Source organism: Ischnura elegans, chromosome 11, assembly GCF_921293095.1.
Source record: "Ischnura elegans chromosome 11, ioIscEleg1.1, whole genome shotgun sequence".
In the NCBI taxonomy this organism is placed as follows: domain Eukaryota; kingdom Metazoa; phylum Arthropoda; class Insecta; order Odonata; family Coenagrionidae; genus Ischnura; species Ischnura elegans.
Window position 1 is genome coordinate 16,511,408 of NC_060256.1, and position 18,993 is coordinate 16,530,400.

Below are 18,993 nucleotides of genomic sequence, written 5' to 3' on the forward strand. Positions count from 1 at the left end.
GAATTCTGATCAAGGGGATTTTTTTCTTTCCATCTTGTTCAAATTTCACCACTGTTTATGCTAGATTTGTCTTCATCACAATGAAATTGTGTTTCGGAGTGGGTGGCTAGAGTGCTCATTTCTTGCCTCTATTTCTCAGAAAATACTTGAAAATTAGCCATAGGGTTTTGAAGAAGTTTTGCCATGAATGGACCATGGAAGGACCACAAAGGAAGTCATCAATGGTTCAAAAGGTTATTTGCCACCTCAATCCTCTGAAGAATATTAAATATAAAAATCATCAATAGTACATGACGTTTTTGATGAGAGTATATATTTCACTATAGTGACCTTCAATTTTCGCTGTATCTCCATATGTCCCATAAAACCGGCCTGTTATTATTTGCGCATGAGTGCAAACATTCATTAGTGTAATGCCACGAACGACAAACGTGATTTGGGCACTGTTAGAAAATTTCTAGGAGGTAGAAGAGATTCCGAGCAATCTACCTGCTTCAAAAGATAACGAGAGGGCGGAGTTCCATTTCAAAGCGCTTCAAAACAGAGAGAATAATGTGGGATGTGTTGTACCCCCTCTCTCAGACCCAGGCATCGAAGAGGTAGTACTCTAACCTCGACAGTGAATTAGCACATGACATCCACTTACAAGCAGAATATAATAAATCTAAAAATAAAATTGGATATCTCACAATGGGGTACATGTCAAGGTCCTAATGGAAATTTTGGAAATATGTATGTCATTCCACATGATGCAGTGATGTGGAATGACATATTTGGCCAATTCTGCGGTAAGTATGATATTGAATATCTGGAAGGAGGCCGAATATATCCCAGAAAACTTCAGACAGTGGATTTTAATTAAATTTATAATAGGGTAGTTTCCTTCATCAAAGAAAACGAAAGGCATTGATTGCGATTCATTACCCACCATTGGTGTATTCATGATATACAAATTATTTGGTTTTAGAAATACCGGTTTAGACAATTGGCAGGGGTCAATTTTATCCTCATTTGAAAAAGGCCAGATTGGCGCCCATGCAATACCACTCCACGTGACATCACAGGGACCTAGTTTCTACACGAGAGGATAGGAGTTTTACATCATCTGCGGTTACCAATTCTTGCATGAGGCACAGAGCTCAGGGAAACATGTCTTAATAATCACCTATTAAAACTGGGTAAGGTCGGAAAGTTTTCTTCGTTTGATAAGGTATTAATAATTCTTATTTGAGCCAAGCGCTACCAGCTAGCAGGGTACTCTGCTACCTGCTAGCATCCTGCGTCGTATCACCGCTCAGAGCCTCGCCCCAAGGTCACCTCACTTACGGCAGCGGGAAGCAGAACGACGTCACGCGGAGTTTTTCCCGGCATTCATACTTACCTGTCACGTTTTCGCGTGCTTGAAAATTTTCACTTTTCATTTAATCGCGAAAAATAGATATCGTCATTTAAAAATCTAAAAGCGTGAAATACATACTCCAGGCGTAATAATATTTCAAATTAGGCAATAAAAAAATAATAGGAAACCACCCTATTTCCGCTGGTTGCGCCAGGGTGGAAGACTATAGTCTCTATATCTACATAATACACTGCAAGCCGCCGCCTCAACCCTAACACCCCCTCCTCCACGTGTGGCAGGGAGTGCTAGAACACAAGCCGTTTACACATAAAAAGGAAATGCTCTAACGAAATTACGACTGGCATTTATTAAACCCCTTTATGGTTAGGAGAAAAACAAATTACCTTAAATATAGTGGGGCTCTAATATTATGTTCTCCGTGTCACTCTTAAAGATATCCATTCTCAATTGTTAAAAGAATCTAAGCCTAATGCCAAGCCTCCGAGTCTCATTACTATGGCATTAGTGACTAGTTCCTCGCCTCTTTGGCATACAAATTACTAAAGTCGTGAATGCCTTCGTGGTGGTAACGGGATTGTAAGCACGTTCTTTGCATTAGGTTGCTTTCTCAACCTGGAGGGCCAGCCGTGGTAATGAAACTTACTTGTGAACCTGGATCAATAAGAACGCGCATTTTCTTTTTCAGTTCCTAATGTGGAGACTCAGACGAGTCCCACGTAACTGATTGGACATCTATGTGTCCCACCCACAAACTTCAGGGGCAAAAGCCCTATTGGAATTAAGGTAAGTGGATGTAATGCATTGAGGAAACTCGCGTCCACGCACACGTACGACGATTACGACTGCAAATATTTCTCAATGCATAGGCACATGATAGTCACAAATTTATATGACGACACACAAATTTGGTAAATTCCATAAATCGTCAAAAAATAAACATTTTATTTTTCCTAGCCAGTCGCCAAAACTCAAAAAAATCCAGTTAGATGCATCACTTTCTTTTCAATTGCTTAGGAAACCAATTTTTCAAAATTAAAACAATTCATGACATTTATTGCTGTCAAATTACTTTTGACAATATTTAAAGGTCAAATAAAATATCTTAATTGACGTGGACAGAAAGATCAAGGCACGAAAAACATACTCTAATGAGTTCACACTTCACGTTGAACAATATCTCTACTTCTATTAAATACGAAATCTCAGTAGCACTTCGATGCAATATATTAGTATCAACATCTCCGGTCGTACACCTAGGTCTCCCTCTTCTCCCATATTTAATGCCTCGTTACCCTCCCTGTTGAGTATCTCCCAGTAGTGCATGGTACTTCTATTTTTATTCATCCTTCGCTACGTTTCCCCTGTCTTTAAGTCTGCCTCCAACAAGCGGACTACTTTTCCCCCACTCGTCTGCCGACAAAGGCACCTCAAAGCGAGATAGGAGCAGGGGCGCAGCTAAGAATAAAGGTAGGGGGTTTTAGGCGCAAGTAATACTTGATAGTGTGGGGGTATTGCATACCCGCCATGGTATGCAGGAGTTGCGAGGGCCCTCCTCCAGAAAAATATTAAGAGTAATGGTTCAAAATGGCGAGTTTTACGGCTTTCTGAGGGATATTTGATTAATTCTAACACTATGCTATAATAATACTGATCCAATTAAGTAAAATGGATTAAACTAAAAATTTCTCTGAGCTCTGGGGGGGTTTCATCCCCCAAAATCCCCCCCTCGCTGCGCCACTGGATTGGAACATAACCTTCTCGGTCCAAAGAAAAGCGAGTTCTGTCCTTCCAGGCCTTTCTGGCCTTCCAGGAAAGCTAAAACTTCTTCAAAGGAACTGCATTCAAATACGTGGCCCATCGAATCTGCTCGTTGACTATCTTGTTTACCTCAAGAGAAAGCTTGTTATGGCCTTGAGTGATTTGTGTCATTTCTTCGAGATATGCGAAGGAAAATTCAGAGGTGCGTTCCCAATGTGCGGACATGATGCCGTCGAATGCGTCTCTATTCAACGGAGTTCATCGCGAGTTATGCTCTGGGTTGCGAAAGACTCAGTAGTCGGTTGCGTATTTGGACGACGAAGAAAGGAAATTTTTTGCCTTGGTTGAATTTCCCTCACTGACCAAAGAATAGCGACCCACTGGAAAAAAACACTATTCCGCGGAGTGATAGTGGCGGCACAACTTTTGCTGGGATCTTTTTCCCCCCATCGTACATTTCCTTCAGCCATCCTTGCTTTTACAGCTCTGTCGAGATTTTCAAGGTTTTCGTGGTGTAACTGGCTAGCTCGCCAGTCCGGCGATCTGGATTACCGGTTTTGAATCCCGGCTAAGCCAAATATTTTTTTATGGCGAGCTTCATCTTTGGTATTTATATACTTGGACCGGTGAGCGTGACTGCGTACAAAGTTTTGTTATTCGTATTTCCTTCCTCCCCTAACCCGAAATATTTTCCCTTGTTGCGAGTACCCGCGATATAGCTGCCGAGGAGATCACAATAGGGTGGTTTTCTATTATTTTTTTATTGCCTAAAAAGAAAGATTATTACGCCTGGAGTATGTATTTCACGCTTTTAGATTTTTAAATGACGATATCTATTTTTCGCGATTAAATGAAATGTGAAAAATTTCAAGCGCGCGAAAACGCGACGGGTAAGTATGAATGCCGGGAAATCTCCGTGAGACGTATTTCTGGTTCCCGCTGCCACAAGTGACGTGACCTTGGGGCGAGGCTTTGAGCGCTGATACGACGCAGGATGCTAGCAGGTAGCCGAGTACCCTGTTGGCTGGTAGCGCTTTGCTTAAATAAGGATTATTAATACCTTATCAAACGAAGAAAACTTTCCGACCATAGCCAGTTTTAATAAGTGATTATTGAGACATGTTTCCCTGAGCTCTGTGCCTCATGCATGCATTGGTAATCTCAGACGATGTAAAACTCCTATCTTCTCCTATAGAAACTAGGTCCCTGTGACGTCACGTGGAGTGGCATCGCATGGGCGCCAATCTGGCCTTTTTCAAATGAGAATAAAATTGATCATTGCCATTCGTCTAAACCGGTATTTCTAAAACCAAATAAGTTGTATATTATGAATACCCTAATGGTGGGTAACGAACTTCAATCAATGCCTTTCGTTTTCTTTGATGAAGGAAACTACCCTACTGCCTGCGATGTCTATTTTTTATGTATATTAGCAATTGATAATGACTAACGATCGTCAGTAAAAGTATTAACCGAGATAATTCTCCAAAACCAAGTTAATGTTGCTGGTGAAACGCGATTATTGTATTATCTCGGTTTTTCAAGAAAATTATCCGAGATAAGTAGATTATCCGGGTTGGTGAAACTGGCTCACGGATATAACAAAAGAGGATTCTCAAGTTGGCCTCTAAATTTGTTGCCACACACTGCGCATCCATGTGGGTTGACATAAGTTGCAGACGGACAAAGTGACCCGAGTTACAGGTGGTACCAATAAGGTATAATTGACGTTGTCAACCCAAATGTACACTGTGGTGTGATTTATAAAATTCATACTACAAAATAATTTAAAAAGGTGGCTCGTATTGCACTGCTCCGCGGACATTTTTTGAAATCCGATTAATATTCATATTATGCATAATTGATAAGAATAATATGATTAATACGAAAATTTATAAATAATAAAGTATTTTAATTTCTCATTGTATGATAGCATAAAAAAGTTAAATGACATTTTGACAATGATATTTTTTTCTGAAAATTTAAGTACTGGTACAAATCTAGCAAAATGAAATGGCTTATGTCATCGAAGCATTAAACAATCATCAGTGTGCAATAAACCCGAAAAAGAGAATATATTGAGAATGAGAGAATATTCGGAATGTATCCGGCGAGGTGCATTGATTTTGGGCTTTTTATATGTGTACACAGCAATTTCGCAATTGAAATTGTTTCAATCTTATGTAAAGCGATATTTCAGATGTGTTATTAATCCACTTTTAACCATGATACGAGCGTGATGCGCCCGCTTCCAGCGGGCTTCCCCCGCTCTTTTCAATGCAGGTCCACAGAGGGATAGGCGCGTTTCTAATTTTAAAATGTAGAAAAAAAAGGCAGGGTCTTATGTACAAATTTAATTGGAATGTTTATGTACAAATTGAGGTCAGAGGACCTCTTTAAACACAACGTTGGAAGTAATTACACTATCCTCTGTTAAACGCACATGATGACTCATACTTACATTTCAACAGGAGACTTGAATGTGGAATCAGCCGCATTTTGATAAAAGTTTGTTAAAGAATGCGAGATATTGTTGCAAATGAACAAATGTATCAGTTTGTGCGCCGTTAACGTCAGGAATATTTACCGGTTTTTGTTTTTTTTGTTTTTTTTTAATTATTTAAAAACCTATTTTAGGAAACAATAGCAATATTTAGGAAGTAAGATATGCCGTCGCATTTTCTCTGATAAATTCTATGCATTCTGGTACCTCATTTGTAGAGTTTGGTTGCGTACAAGTTGAGAAAAAGGTATCTATACAGTAGAAATAATATAGGAGATTGTATCTCCACTGGGTCAATATGTGTGGAAAGTGGCGAAAGCAATCGCGGTTCAGGGGTTTAATGCAGTAGGAGAACTCGCGCGCGGAAGAGTTTAACGGGCGCATGAACACTCCTTCCAAATACCGACATACCGATGAGAGCCAGTAGATCGCCGAGCGGGAGAAGAGGGGAAGTACACGTCTGCAGGAGCGCAGCTAGGAATTAAGGCTAGGGGGGGTTTCAGGCGCAACTAATACTGGGGTGCTTGGGTGTTGCATACCCTCCAGGGTTAGCGGGAGGTGAGGAGTCCTTCCGCTGGAAAAAATTAAGATAAATGGTTCAAAATGGTGATTTTTACGGCCTTCTGGGGGATATTTTGGTAAACCTCATACTATTCTATAAGCAATATTAATCCAATTAGGTAAAATAGATTTAACTTAAAAATTTCTGTGAGATCTGGGGGGGGTTTATCCCCCAAAGCCCCCCCCCCTCCTCGCTGCGCCACTGCACGTCAGTACACACGTAAGTGTGCGTCTTACGTTTTCGATTTACTTCCACGTATAACGTTTTAGAAATTTACATATGGCGAATTTAAAAAAGTTCTGGCTGAGAGATGACTCAATCTCGTAAAAATTAGACAGTTTCCGGATTCAGCGAACAAAAATACGTGGTACTTCATCAACAGAACCTTAAAAAACATGATAGAACCGTAAAAATGCAGGCATGTGGTATTAGCAATAGATCCAAACATGACGAAATAGGCTGGAAATTCAAACCGCACAAAGCACATAGCTCGCACCATAGAGTAAGTACACTCTATGCTCGCACGTTTCTGCATAGAAAAAACGACTTCACAAAATTTCATGATCTTACAAGTTCCTCCCTAGCTCCCGTCAGGGACGCTGCTAGGAATTAAGGCTGGGGGGAGGGGTATAGGTGCAAATAATACCGGGGTGTGTGGAGGTATGGAACACCCACCAGGATAAGCGGTAGGTGCGATATTAATAAATTGCGGAATTTTGAGATAAATGGTTCAAAATGGAGAGTTTTACGGCTTTCTGATGCATACCTTATTTTTCCTTATAGCATTCTATTAGTAATATTAATCTAATTAATTAAAATGGAACTTAAAACTTTCTCTGAGCTCTGAGGGGGGGTTTTATCCCCCAAAACCCTCCTCTTGGTATATAAACATAATTTCCCTGCCTTTCTGTAATGAGAAAGGGAGTATATTTGATTATTGTTAAAGGTATTCTGTTAATGTTGGATTACATGGAAGATTTTACGAATCACCCCGCCTACGCCTCTCCCAACTTGAACTAATTACTTTAATTCACCGTAACTCCCACTCGTATTAGGCCCTTCAATTCTATCCATATCCCTACTTTTATCCTCCCTCTCCCTCCTTGCATCAAATATCTCCAATATGGATAGCACTTCTTCAATTCTTTTCCACTCCGTCCATCTCACCTTTTCCTTTCTTTTTTGTACTCATATCTCGGATGCCTTCATTCTTTTCTTGTCCCTTTTTCTTCGGTGTCTAAGTTTCCGCACAGAATCGCATTTTACACTATTTCTTGCGGAAAAAATTACGTATATATGCCAGGACTCCCCGCTCCCCCACGTGAGATTGGGTGAGAATTAGCTTGACCCCCTTCCCCTAAACACCTCACGTAATTAATGGATGCCACTAATAGTGAGAATTTCACAGAGTATAAAATTTAAAATGCATTATGGTTCTATTATTATATATTTAGTGAATATCCTTCTCATAATAGCATCAGGCATGCTGCTGGGCCTCATATTCGGCAGAGGCCGGGTGAGTATATAGGCAGGACGACGCCTGGTTATGGCAGTTGGTCGGATAAAGGGCACGGGGAAGTGCCGCCAGATCTCTCTCTGAGGCTCTCATCGCAAATCGCGCTCTCTCCTCAGTCTCACGTTTGGCAGCACGTCGCTGGCCACAGCAATGAAACCCCCTTGCGGAGCCACCCGTATTTCCAACCATTGCATAACCACAATTATAACATTTTTATATCATAACATGACACTGTCTTGTATATGTTTATAATCATTTAAATGAAAACTTTCTTAAACTTTGCATGTAGCTTGCGATATATTTTATAAAGATAAAAGTAAAGGTGCCTTAAGATATCTTTGCGCCTCCCCCCTTAAGTTTTTTATGTATCCGCTACTGTCCCTGCCGAGGGTTCCCAATCAAAACCAGATCCAGAATTGTTTCTGGGGGGGAGAGAGGCACAGGGGTCTGACAGGCAAACGGTATTATATTTGATATTAAAAATTACATAAAACATTATGCGAAATAATCTCTTTATTTTTATATGAAATCAAATGATTAAGCAAGGGCGTACCCAGGATCAAAACTAGAGGGGGGCAAGCCGCGCGTGGTCGTTCAGGTTGTAGCACCGAAAAGTTTGAGGAAACTAAAATTTCAAGAAAATTATAACGGCGCTTTATCATTTTTGAAAATTGTTTGCTCAAAAACAAAAGTTTTATTTTAGTTACATTAATAGTCTTATGCTAATATCAATTTTCTTGGATCTAAAGAATATTTTCTCAAAATTTTCGTTTAGAACTACGTTTACTTTTGCTTCTAGGGGGGCAGCTGCCCCCTAGCCTCCTCCTGCCCCTCGCTGGATACGCCCACGTGATAAAGGCTCCGTAATATACAAAAAAAGCGAACATAATGATAACCGTACTGAAAGTCTTGTCTATTTTTTTCATGTGCCCCCGCCCCCTCCGCTAAATCTCTCTGTGTCCCCAATCACTACAGACCGCCCCCATCTGCTTGTGAGTCGGTCGTTGTTGTCTCCCACGTGGGTGCGCTATCTAACTCGTGAATTGGCCTCTCGCGAGGGACCGGCACGGCTGCGCGCTGTTTTCTTGGCAGAGAAAGGGAAGGAGGCCCGCAGGAGTTAGAGGTGGGGTTGAGGCGGGTAGATGTAGGGTGGGGTGGCAGAACAATGGGCCCCTCGCGCCCCTCGACACCCCCCCCCCCTCTCTCTGGTGGACTTCCGTATAAATCGGGCAGCTTCTTCAACGTGAGTTGTACTCCTGCAGGATGTTAAGTCCTCAGTCGAGACATTTCGCTAGCTATACCGTGCTGGCCGATTTTGGTTAACTTTCCGTGATTTCGCTGCGGTACGAAAATCCTCTTCTGCCGTAGTGCATTGACGATCACATTCCCGCAATGTTCGTGTAGTCGTCTTGCAAAATTGGGTTCCGGATTTAAACTCTCGTAATCTTTCGCATAGTCTCAGATGTGCCTTCGATATGGTGTGGCCGCAAACGGGTCGCAGTAAGTATATACTTCCAATATTGCTCGTATAATAATTGTATGGCGTTATTTATATTTGTGCAGTTAGATATGTATTAATTCATGAAATGAGGTAAATCTATGTGACATATTTTAAGAGTATGTATGCAAAATACATAGAAGTACTTTAATTTTTTCAGGCCTAAGTTGAAGTTCTAATTCCATTATTATTTCGGTCAGGTTACTGGGCGTAATTTGACTTCGTCAACAAGCAAGTGGGGCGTTATCGCCAGGAAAGCAAATTTCCTATTTCATGGACATATGCCTTCTAAGTTTCTACACGATTTCGAATGGCTGATAATGATTCCCACAAGATTTCGAATCTACCTCCTTTTGGACGATCCTTCATTGTAGCGCTGCTCGCTGATAAATTGCCTTATAGCATTGGAGAAACTGCACAACTTCGGAATATGCTTGTGGTGAGTTTTATTCCCAATCTTAAAAGATGCCTGTGTCGCACGTAATCGGCGGAGGTCATAGAATTTATTCATTCGATGGGCAGAGTATTAACTTCATCTATTTGACGATTTAATTGTCATCTTTATAGCTTGGTATTTTGTCGTCGTTCACGAACAGTTTTTTAAATTCATTTATAGGTCTTATTTCCAGCGCGAACACTTCATTAGCAAAAGCGATTAGGATGCTTGTTGGATGTGTAAGTGGTCTGGGGATCTATTTTCATCTGGCAACAGCTTCAAATCGACATGTCAAGAAGGAACTTGTTGGCGGATTGGAGAGACTTGTGAAATAGTCTCTAACAAGTGGGTTCTAAAATAAAAGTAGGTACTGAATGGTGATTCTGGTGCTGGATGGTGAAAGAAGATCTTTGCCTGTTCCATATATTTCATTGGAGGTCTTACTTTTTTTTCTTTCAATCTACCTGTCCCTCAACGATATTCAGTCTTCTAATCAAGGGTTTTCAGTGTTTACCATCTATTTGTCCCTTGACAATTGTCTTAATCGGTCCATGTCCCAAGAAATGGATGATGAGGTTCTGTTATCATATCAGCTAGGTTTTATGAGTATGTACGAGATGGTAATTGTGGGCGATTAGTCCTGCTGAGCCTCTGCCCCATGACTGTAAGGATATAAATTTAGAATTTACACATTCCAAATCTGTTAAGTGGCCTTGGTTATGCATGCAGCAAGTGGAGTTGTTCAGACAGAGGTTAATTAGAAAAGAATTTGAGAATTAAGAGTGAGACTTAAATGTAACTGTGAACAGGAAATGAAATTGAAACAAGTTGTTGTGGTGGCAGATAACCTAAACTTTTCATGTGGTAATGGGTGTCAGGAGACATTGATGAGTTGAAACTTTAATTTCCAGAGTGATTACAGTAGACTCTCGTTAATACGAACAACATGAGTATGTACGAGATCAAAGTCCTCGTTTTTACGAAGCAAATCGTTGGTCCCGACGAAAAGGCCTATCCAAGCTATAGGAAAAGAAACGTTATTACGAAATTTTCGTTTTTACGAAATTACGAACCTCAGTCCCGGTCCCAGCGGTTACAAAATGAACTTTATTACGAAGTTCCACGCATAAGCTATGGCATTTAGCTCGCAAAGTTGATGTACAGTTAGTTTTCTTCCTACGCTCATTCGACATACGAACTTTCAGAGATGCCAGCATTCAAAAATTTCAAATTTCGAATTTGGCGCCTTTTGATTTGGCCGTTGCTACGTGGTGCTGCGTAGAGGAAATCGTACTCTGGGCATAATCTGAAAAAAGTATCATTGAATCTGGTGTGAAGTTAAGAACTGTTCAGCGTTTCGCCCGTTGTTCCTTGTCGCGGAGAGCGATTTTTTTTCGGCTCCAGCTGCGTGGCACGCCCAGCTAGATCAATTCGTCACAATCGTGAGTTAGCGCACAATTTTTATGAAGTGCTGCATTCTGCAGGATAACCGTACTCCTTGATGCCTTGCATACAGTCCGGCCAGCGAGAGTTTTCCGATGACGGCACAATAGGAGGTGCGGATAACCCTTCGCAGGCACGGTTTGCAGCCAATCGCTGTCCCCCAAACGCACCTCACACCAACGCCTAGTCATACAACGTTGTCAAAAGCTTAAAGAGTAGTGAAATAAGCCTGATCCACTAAAACATGCCCTTTCTTCGAATCCACAAAACAAGTGATTCTTTCCACTGGGTCCTTCACGCTCGTCGTCCTTTCCGTCTCCTTTCTTCACAGAGCCCTTTATAGGCGTTTCACTTTCTTACCTGGCAACGCTGCCCCGACCTAGACTATTCTGCCAGTCATCAGACAACACTCTGCGGCCGGACCGTAGGTTTGTAAACTTAGGAACAAGGTATATATGATTTTACACTTTCCCGGCGAACAACTTTAGAAAAATCTTCTCGGGATACCGCGCGGGTTAGATTATTTAAGAGCGCCGACGTTTCGGGTACCGACTCGCTACCCATTCTGCGAGTCGGTACCCGAAACGTCGGCGCTCTTAAATAATCTAACCCGCGCGGTATCCCGAGAAGATTTTTCTTAGGAACAAGGTCTTGGAACGCATCTAGTTCGTAAATCGGACTTACTGTACTCGGGAGGGTATCAACCCCCGATTACGTCATGCCGCATGCCGAAACTGAAACGAATTTTCCTGTTTATATATATATTTCCGCGTAATTTAATTGCGTTTATCACATACGTTTTTTTCGACGATTCCTAATAGAAACGTCGATACAAATTTCGTTATTATGAGCCTCCGGTTTTTCGGTACCGTGAACTTCGTAATAACGAGAGTCTATCATACAGATATTTTTGTAGAATTATTCGCCTTATAGGGCAGGTCGTTCAGAAGGCCGTTTTACACGGTACACGGAATTGCGCAATCTGACGTACGTGCGATGGCGCAATCAAAATTGCGTCGTTTAAAGCGGTGAATTGCTAGAACACATGCGTAGATGCGAGACTGCAAAATAGCCTCTGTTCTAATTTCGTTCATGCATTCGCGCAATTCCACGCCATTTCAGAAATTAATGCAGCTCTAACCTTCACAATTCCGTGCCCCGTGTAAAACAGCCTTAAGAAGCATTGGCTTTCCTCGTAAGAAATACAAATGGTTGAAAAGATTACCTTGTGCTTGAATGATGATTATCATCTTAATTTTGTTGCTATTACTAAGGATGATACATCATGCATAATATTTCAAATATTGGTGTCAAGTTGCTGTGATACTTTGAGGTAATGGCAGGAGGAATTGTGACTTTAACATGAAATATAATCATGTAAGTTTTCTAATTTACTAAATGAAGCCTTCCATTGATATTGCAACAGAATAATTATCAACATCCGTTTGCAACTGCATTGTTTTTACCATAGGCCATTTCCAGTCAAGATGTAATTTCTATTAGAAACAATTTCAGTAATGGTATATAGCTAGCTGTTGAGACTTGGAGTTGTGGTCTGGTAGAAAAAGAGGAGTGAAGTGCTAGAATTCCTAGATGATTATAGGTATCTTCTAGGACAATAATAATAATGCATTAGTTCAAGAATCATTTGTTACATGATTTTAGTATTAATTAGAAAAAAGATGATCCCATTCCCAAAAGTGTTCATCCAAAAATTTTTTAGTATATGTCCATCATGCACATGTTGGATGTGCATTTATTTTCCACATTCATACCAATGGTCATCTGCTGAAAGTCTACCCTCAGGCCAAATGCCATAAAATAATCTAGTCGTACCTGGTGAATGCTGAACAGACATCAATCATGCCCCAAACTAAATTCTGTCAACCTTTTAAAATGTATATTTTTTCCCAGCTTCTACATGGATTTCAAGGGTGACATTGTGACGCTAACTTCAAGGTATATGTACTTCTTTGGCTGCCCAGTAATCTATATAGTTGATACTAAATGTTTTGCTATCATTTCACAATATATTTTTTTACAGTAATGGTATTATCTATCACACTGAGAGAACATAAAGTATTTAAATCACTCACCTGAAAACTGCCTGTGGCATAAAACCTTAGAAAAGCAAGCAATAACCTCAGGACAGGAACGCCTCTCAAGTTAGCATTATCCGGCCGTAGCATCGGAAGTACATAACACATCGGTTACATTTACTTTTTGAAACCTGTACCTGACGAAGAATTCCTCGTCCGTGTACCAATCTAGTGGATTGTCTCTATCCACTAGATGGATTCTGGGTGCATGTACGAAGGCATTGTCCTCAATATGACCCAAAAACTCTTCCAGATTGTAGCCATCCTCCACATTCGGGAAAGCATCCATCTTCTCGCAATGGCAGAAGTCACCTCAAACGCTTTGAGCCGTCAATAAACTAACCTCAAAGTGAGTCGAGGCTGGCCTCAAAATTCGACGTTTTTGAGGTTGAGGTCGGTTTTATGATATCGCATTTCCTCCTCGTGACGACAATGAGGCGGAGGCCGGCTTCGAGGGGACTTTTATGATACGGGCCCGAGAGAGCAATAGTGTTCCTCAAAATCAGCCTCAAAAACAGTCGAACTAAACGTAAATTTTCTCTTACTGGAATAATGAATTCAGAAGATAATTTCATAAGCAATTACATTGAAATTAAGGAATTGTTTCTATTATTTTTTCACAATGCATGTGACAAAGACGTACTATAAAGCATACAGCAATTTATAGCCTAAATAATTGTGTATTAGGTATTATACATGCTCTGCTTGTATAATCAGAAGGAAACTATGCAAATATTCAGGTGAAAATGTATTTAATGAAATTACAGGATTAAACAATGAAATACGACAAATGAATCAAATACATAAATCAATGAAAGTTCAAACCTGATAACTCTGCTTAATGAAATGGTAACATGCCAGAAAATATAAATGATATTCTTGCGTGATTTCCACACATTTACCTGTGGAAATAATAGTTAGGTTCACATATTTTCTTGTTAAGGATTCTTATCAAGCATCATCAGCAACATCTGAATAATATTGAAGATATCTGAGCAGCTTTCTTATACTGAACTGCACTCACTGCTATTTCCAGAGAATTCAAATTTTGAGTAGAGTGACTATTAATATAATGAGTGCAAGCTGCTGATGCTACTTATTCTTCGCCAAGTGGACACCCTTTTTCTCCTCCAAGATAACCACCACTGCAGTAACAGATGCTAGGATTTAATGGGGAGACTAAACTACCTTTGATGTCATGCATCAGTTACACAAATTCATTAGCAGTAGCTCCTCTGTATACAGTGAGTTTGACCCAAGATGGATTCAGCTTACTATTGGAGCTGCTAGCCATGAATTTGGCCAATTCCAATAGGACAATATGTCATTAATTATGCAATTCTACACCCAATTTTTTCAACAAAACACATCTTAGACAGCAGCATTTACATGCACTAATGCTTTTAAAACTGATTCCTCATTCATATATAATTCTGATTCAATATTCCGTAGCATTTGCTTGGTCCTTAAGAATAGTTTTATTCTGTAAAGCAAGGGTCTGCAAGACTTCACAGTTAATTGGTACAGGTGGCAGCCAAACTTAAATTCCCTGACTTTTCCAGGATTGACTTTTTTCGGTTTTCCAAACGCTTTAGCACCCTGTAATTTTCAATTTATAAGCTATGCAATTCTCACTTTTGACAGTACATATTTTTTCTACAAAATTTATATTTTTATTAACTTTTATCTAGCTTCTAAGAGCCGGTAGAAACTCAAAATCAGTTTATTGGGGAAGTACCTCTGAGTTTCGCAGTAAATAGAGCCCATTCATGAGCCCCTGCCAAGGGCCCCCAATCACATCATCACCGCTTCTATAGTGTATTATTTTTATAGCCTTCACTAACAGCATACATCAGGAAAAGTGCTATGTTTTATAATAGTATCTTCCCTAGGGAACAGCTGTTAACTCAAAAAAATTAAGCTTTACACTTCAAGCCATTTCCTTAACTCCTCAATACCATGGCCACTCATTCCACTGGCTTCAATTACAGTTATATCTCTGTGTAATTCTTCTCTTTTGAGCCGTGCCAGCTGCATCATTAGTAGAGCTTCATTCCTCATTTGGCGATATGAGACATCCATTTTTGACAGAACCAGAAGTATCTGAAGAATAAGGCAAAGAAAAGCACATAGATAAGTAAATATTTCATGCCAACCAGTGGTGTACCGAGGGGGGAGGTTTTAGGGGGTCTGTACCCCCCAAATATGAAAACACAACAGGGTAGTTTCCTTCATCAAAGAAAACGAAAGGCATTGATTAAAATTCGTCAACCACCATTAGTATATTCATAATACATATAAAAATTAGTATTTGGTTTTAGAAAGTTTAGACGAATGTTAATGGTCAATTTTAACCTCATTTGAAAAAGGCCAGTTTGATGCCCATGCGATGCCACGATCCACGTGACGTCACAGAGACCTAGTTTCTATACGAGTAGATAGGAGTTTTACATCGTCTGAGATTACAAATGCATGCATGAGGCATAGAGCTCAGGGAAACATTTCTTAATAATCACGTATTAAAATTGCGAATGGTCGGAAAGTTTCCTTCCTTTGATAGGGTATTAATAATCCTTATTTAAGTCAAGCACTACCTGCTAGCAGCCTGCATCATAGTAGTGCTCATAGCCTCGCACCAAAGTGGCCTCATACAGTGGCAGCCGGAACCAGATTGACGTCATACAGGCTTTTCCCATCATTCATACTTTGCCATCGCATTTTCGCACGCTTGAAAATTTTCACTTTTCATTTAATCGAAAAAAATTTATATCGTCAGATAAAAATCTAAAAGCATGAAATATGTACTAAAAAAACCACCCCATTACCTTCCTTCTTAAATGAAAACTATATGAATATTGATATATCATGCATTTACAAAAGATTTCTTTGACAAATGAATTATTTTATATTATGAGAAGTGTTAAAATTAATTTTTAATCCTCGAGGATCTACTTAGTACCCTGTTCATAAAAAAAATTCTCCTCCCCCTCCACCAAACGAAGTTTTTGTCATTAAAAAAATAACAGAAAGGGAAGGAATTTCCATTGCTTTCACAAAAACATTTGATTTCACAACCGTTTCAAGATTTGAAGACCTGAGCTTTAGTTGGATGAATAAGGGAGATGAGTAAAAAAATTAATGATTATTATTTGAATTTAAAAAATTCAAAATGCGTTTATCAACAAACATTTAAACATCACTCCTCAGCAACCTTTTACATTTATCATCGGAACAGGTAAAATAGCCATAAAAATACTTGTCATGCTTTTCTCAGTCCCAAATCATTGATATACATTCATTGATTATTTTGTGTAACGCCACAGCAAAAAGGAATACGTATTTGGTATATATTCTTGATACCATTTGACATCAATATTGGCTGGATAGCCTTATCATCCCTGGAGTCAGAATTAAAACCACAACAAATATTCATGAATATGTGTCTTGTAAGGGTCTACTACAAAATACCACACACTCACCTTAGCTGATGACAGAACTGGCTCTGCAATTAACTCGTAGAAAAGTACCCCAGCGACGGATATTTGACATAAATTGCTGGTATCAACAACATAGATAATCTTCTTGGCTCCCGAAAAATAACTTCTCCAGATGGGAGTCATTGTACCACCAATTTCTCTAATGGTTACTTCTTTCATGTTATCGAGCTGCACAGTAGTGAAATGGGTTCCCACTGTTGGCACTGTACTAGAAGTTGCGTCGATCTTTTCATCCTGCTTCAGCTTCTTGAGAAGAAGAGTTTTACCTGACCCTTTCGGGCCAAGGCAAAGGATCATCGAAAAATTCTTTAAATCTAACTTTCGCGCCTACAAAATGGTTTACCAAAAAAGCATACTTGTAGGGCTTGTAGGTATATGCATATAGAAAGACAAATGTCAGTCAAATACAAGGATAAAAAGTTATTTCATTTAAAAATTTGCATAATCTACTCGAAATTGTAAGAAGTCTTTCGAAAGAGACGAGGAAGATGAAAAAAGGTCTTGTTTATATTTCGTTACTAGGCAACTCCAATTCAAACGATTTGTTTTTTGATGTCTTCGACTTTCAACTGTCAACAGAAAAGTGGAGTAGCGCTGTCCGCAGCCGTACTAGGTGTTTTGAAAACAAATCCGAATTGTCTTAAACACATGTGATATTAAACGCGAAGTTTAGCTGTGAGTTAGGGACCATGGGATTACTGTCTATTTTAAAGAAAATGAAAATCAAGGAAAAAGAAATGCGGCTTTTGATGTTGTATCCTTTTCTATTTCTTCCATGTTCTTTGAGGTCTCAAATTGTGAAGCGTCTTCCTGTGGTTGTGTTAAAATATTAGCCTCGGTGCATGACGTAAAGGTATATTTTATCCATTATTCGTATTTTATAGTCTAGTTCCCTTAACTTTTGGCGCAGAGGTTTGGATAACGCGGGTAAAACCACTACTCTGAAAAGATTCAACGGGGAAGAAATTGATACAATATCGCCAACCCTAGGATTTAACATCAAAACGATTGAGCATTTAGGGTAGGTATTTTAGCCTTTAAGTGTATGGCATAGTTTTTACATTAAGATACATCTCTATCCTGTATTTAATATTCTATGTTATTTAATTCAGGTACAAACTTAATGTCTGGGATGTGGGTGGTCAGAAATCCTTAAGGTCTTATTGGAGAAACTACTATGAATGCACAGATGGACTTGTTTGGGTGGTAGATTCGGCTGATAAACGTCGTCTTGAGGATTGTCGAATTGAACTACATAAACTGTTGGAAGAAGAGGTAAACCATGGCTGTAAATATCTTAAATAGCGTTGTGCATTGTCAACTATGTGGGGATAATGTAATTTTTTATTACAGAGACTTGCTGGTGCATCATTATTAGTTTTGGCCAATAAACAAGATTTACCGGGCGCTCTATCTGCGGAGGAAATAAAAGATGTAGGCTTTGTTAATGAAGGTAAATTATCTAATTCAATGGATTCATGTTAATAAATACATATATTTATTTACCACAGGTTTTGGAGTTGGATCTTATTAAGACACATCATTGGCATATAGTCCGCTGTAGTGCTGTTACTGGAGAAAACTTACTTTTGGGAATGAATTGGCTTGTTGGAGATATTGCTGCCAGGATATTTACATTGGACTAATAGGCTATGCCAGTTAAAAGTACTAATGCGATCGCTTAAGATTCAATGGGCCATTTTTAAGGTTTCCTCATTTATATTTATGATTGCATGTTATTACCTGTGATACTCAATCGCAAGCTTTTATTTTATATTCAAGTATTAACTGTGATTCAATCATCAATTATTACTATAGCCATGTATTGAAATGAAATAAACCTATTAAGTTATCTAAGTGAATGTTATTGTACTTACTGACATTTAAGTTGTTTATGATCTGAGGATTGATATTCATCATACATCCATATTCCTTGTAAGTTCTTTTGATTCCCTGTGGTTCTTCCCTGTATCCGTGCTTGACTGGTCGCTGTATTTTATAATTTGTATAATCCCATAGGGACTTTCCTATGATTCTTTCTCTAATATGTTTTGCATCACATGACATGACCAGCCCATTATGATCTTTGGTACATTTGGCTCCACTATTCCCTTCTATGCATCCTTGCGTTTCCTTCATTGTCTGTCCATTTTATTTCCAGCGCACAGTATTCCCATAAGGACCATTCTATTGAATGTGCTCTTCTCCTGCTCCTTGTGCTCTTTTCTGCAAATTTTTGCCAGTAGTTTGTGTGTTTGATGCATAGAGTTCTATTACCCACATGAATGTTTTCGCTTGCCTTTTTTCTCTATTATCCAGTC

General features: G+C 39.4%; 2 protein-coding genes and 1 long non-coding RNA gene across 5 annotated transcripts; 2 read left to right on the forward strand and 1 right to left on the reverse strand.

The window, feature by feature from the left end:
- The first annotated feature begins 8,975 nt into the window (after window positions 1-8,975).
- Window positions 8,976-10,231, forward strand: LOC124168458. The gene is made up of 3 exons (XR_006866939.1): window positions 8,976-9,199; window positions 9,398-9,636; window positions 9,814-10,231. It is a non-coding gene; the product is annotated as an uncharacterized LOC124168458 (long non-coding RNA).
- Window positions 10,232-13,908: 3,677 nt separating this feature from the next.
- Window positions 13,909-17,170, reverse strand: LOC124168133 (ADP-ribosylation factor-like protein 16). Of its 3 annotated transcripts, none has more exons than XR_006866852.1 (3): window positions 16,655-17,169; window positions 14,914-15,278; window positions 13,909-14,774 (listed from the first exon to the last, which is right to left on the reverse strand). XR_006866852.1 is itself a non-coding variant. In XM_046546252.1 (3 exons), the coding sequence occupies exons 1-3, from the start codon at window positions 17,051-17,053 to the stop codon at window positions 15,099-15,101; spliced, it is 495 nt and encodes a 164-aa protein (XP_046402208.1). In that variant the 5' UTR covers window positions 17,054-17,170; the 3' UTR covers window positions 13,909-15,098. The 3 variants fall into 3 exon arrangements, 2 of the variants coding, with proteins under 2 accessions (XP_046402208.1, XP_046402207.1); XM_046546252.1 differs by having other exon boundaries at window positions 13,909-15,278; window positions 16,655-16,944; window positions 17,029-17,170; XM_046546251.1 differs by having other exon boundaries at window positions 13,909-15,278.
- A 90-nt stretch (window positions 17,171-17,260) lies between these two features.
- LOC124168132 (ADP-ribosylation factor-like protein 2) lies at window positions 17,261-18,529 on the forward strand. The gene is made up of 5 exons (XM_046546250.1): window positions 17,261-17,426; window positions 17,583-17,693; window positions 17,785-17,947; window positions 18,026-18,106; window positions 18,184-18,529. Exons 1-5 carry the CDS (start codon window positions 17,362-17,364, stop codon window positions 18,316-18,318), a joined length of 555 nt encoding a protein of 184 aa, XP_046402206.1. The 5' UTR covers window positions 17,261-17,361; the 3' UTR covers window positions 18,319-18,529.
- Window positions 18,530-18,993: the final 464 nt, after the last annotated feature.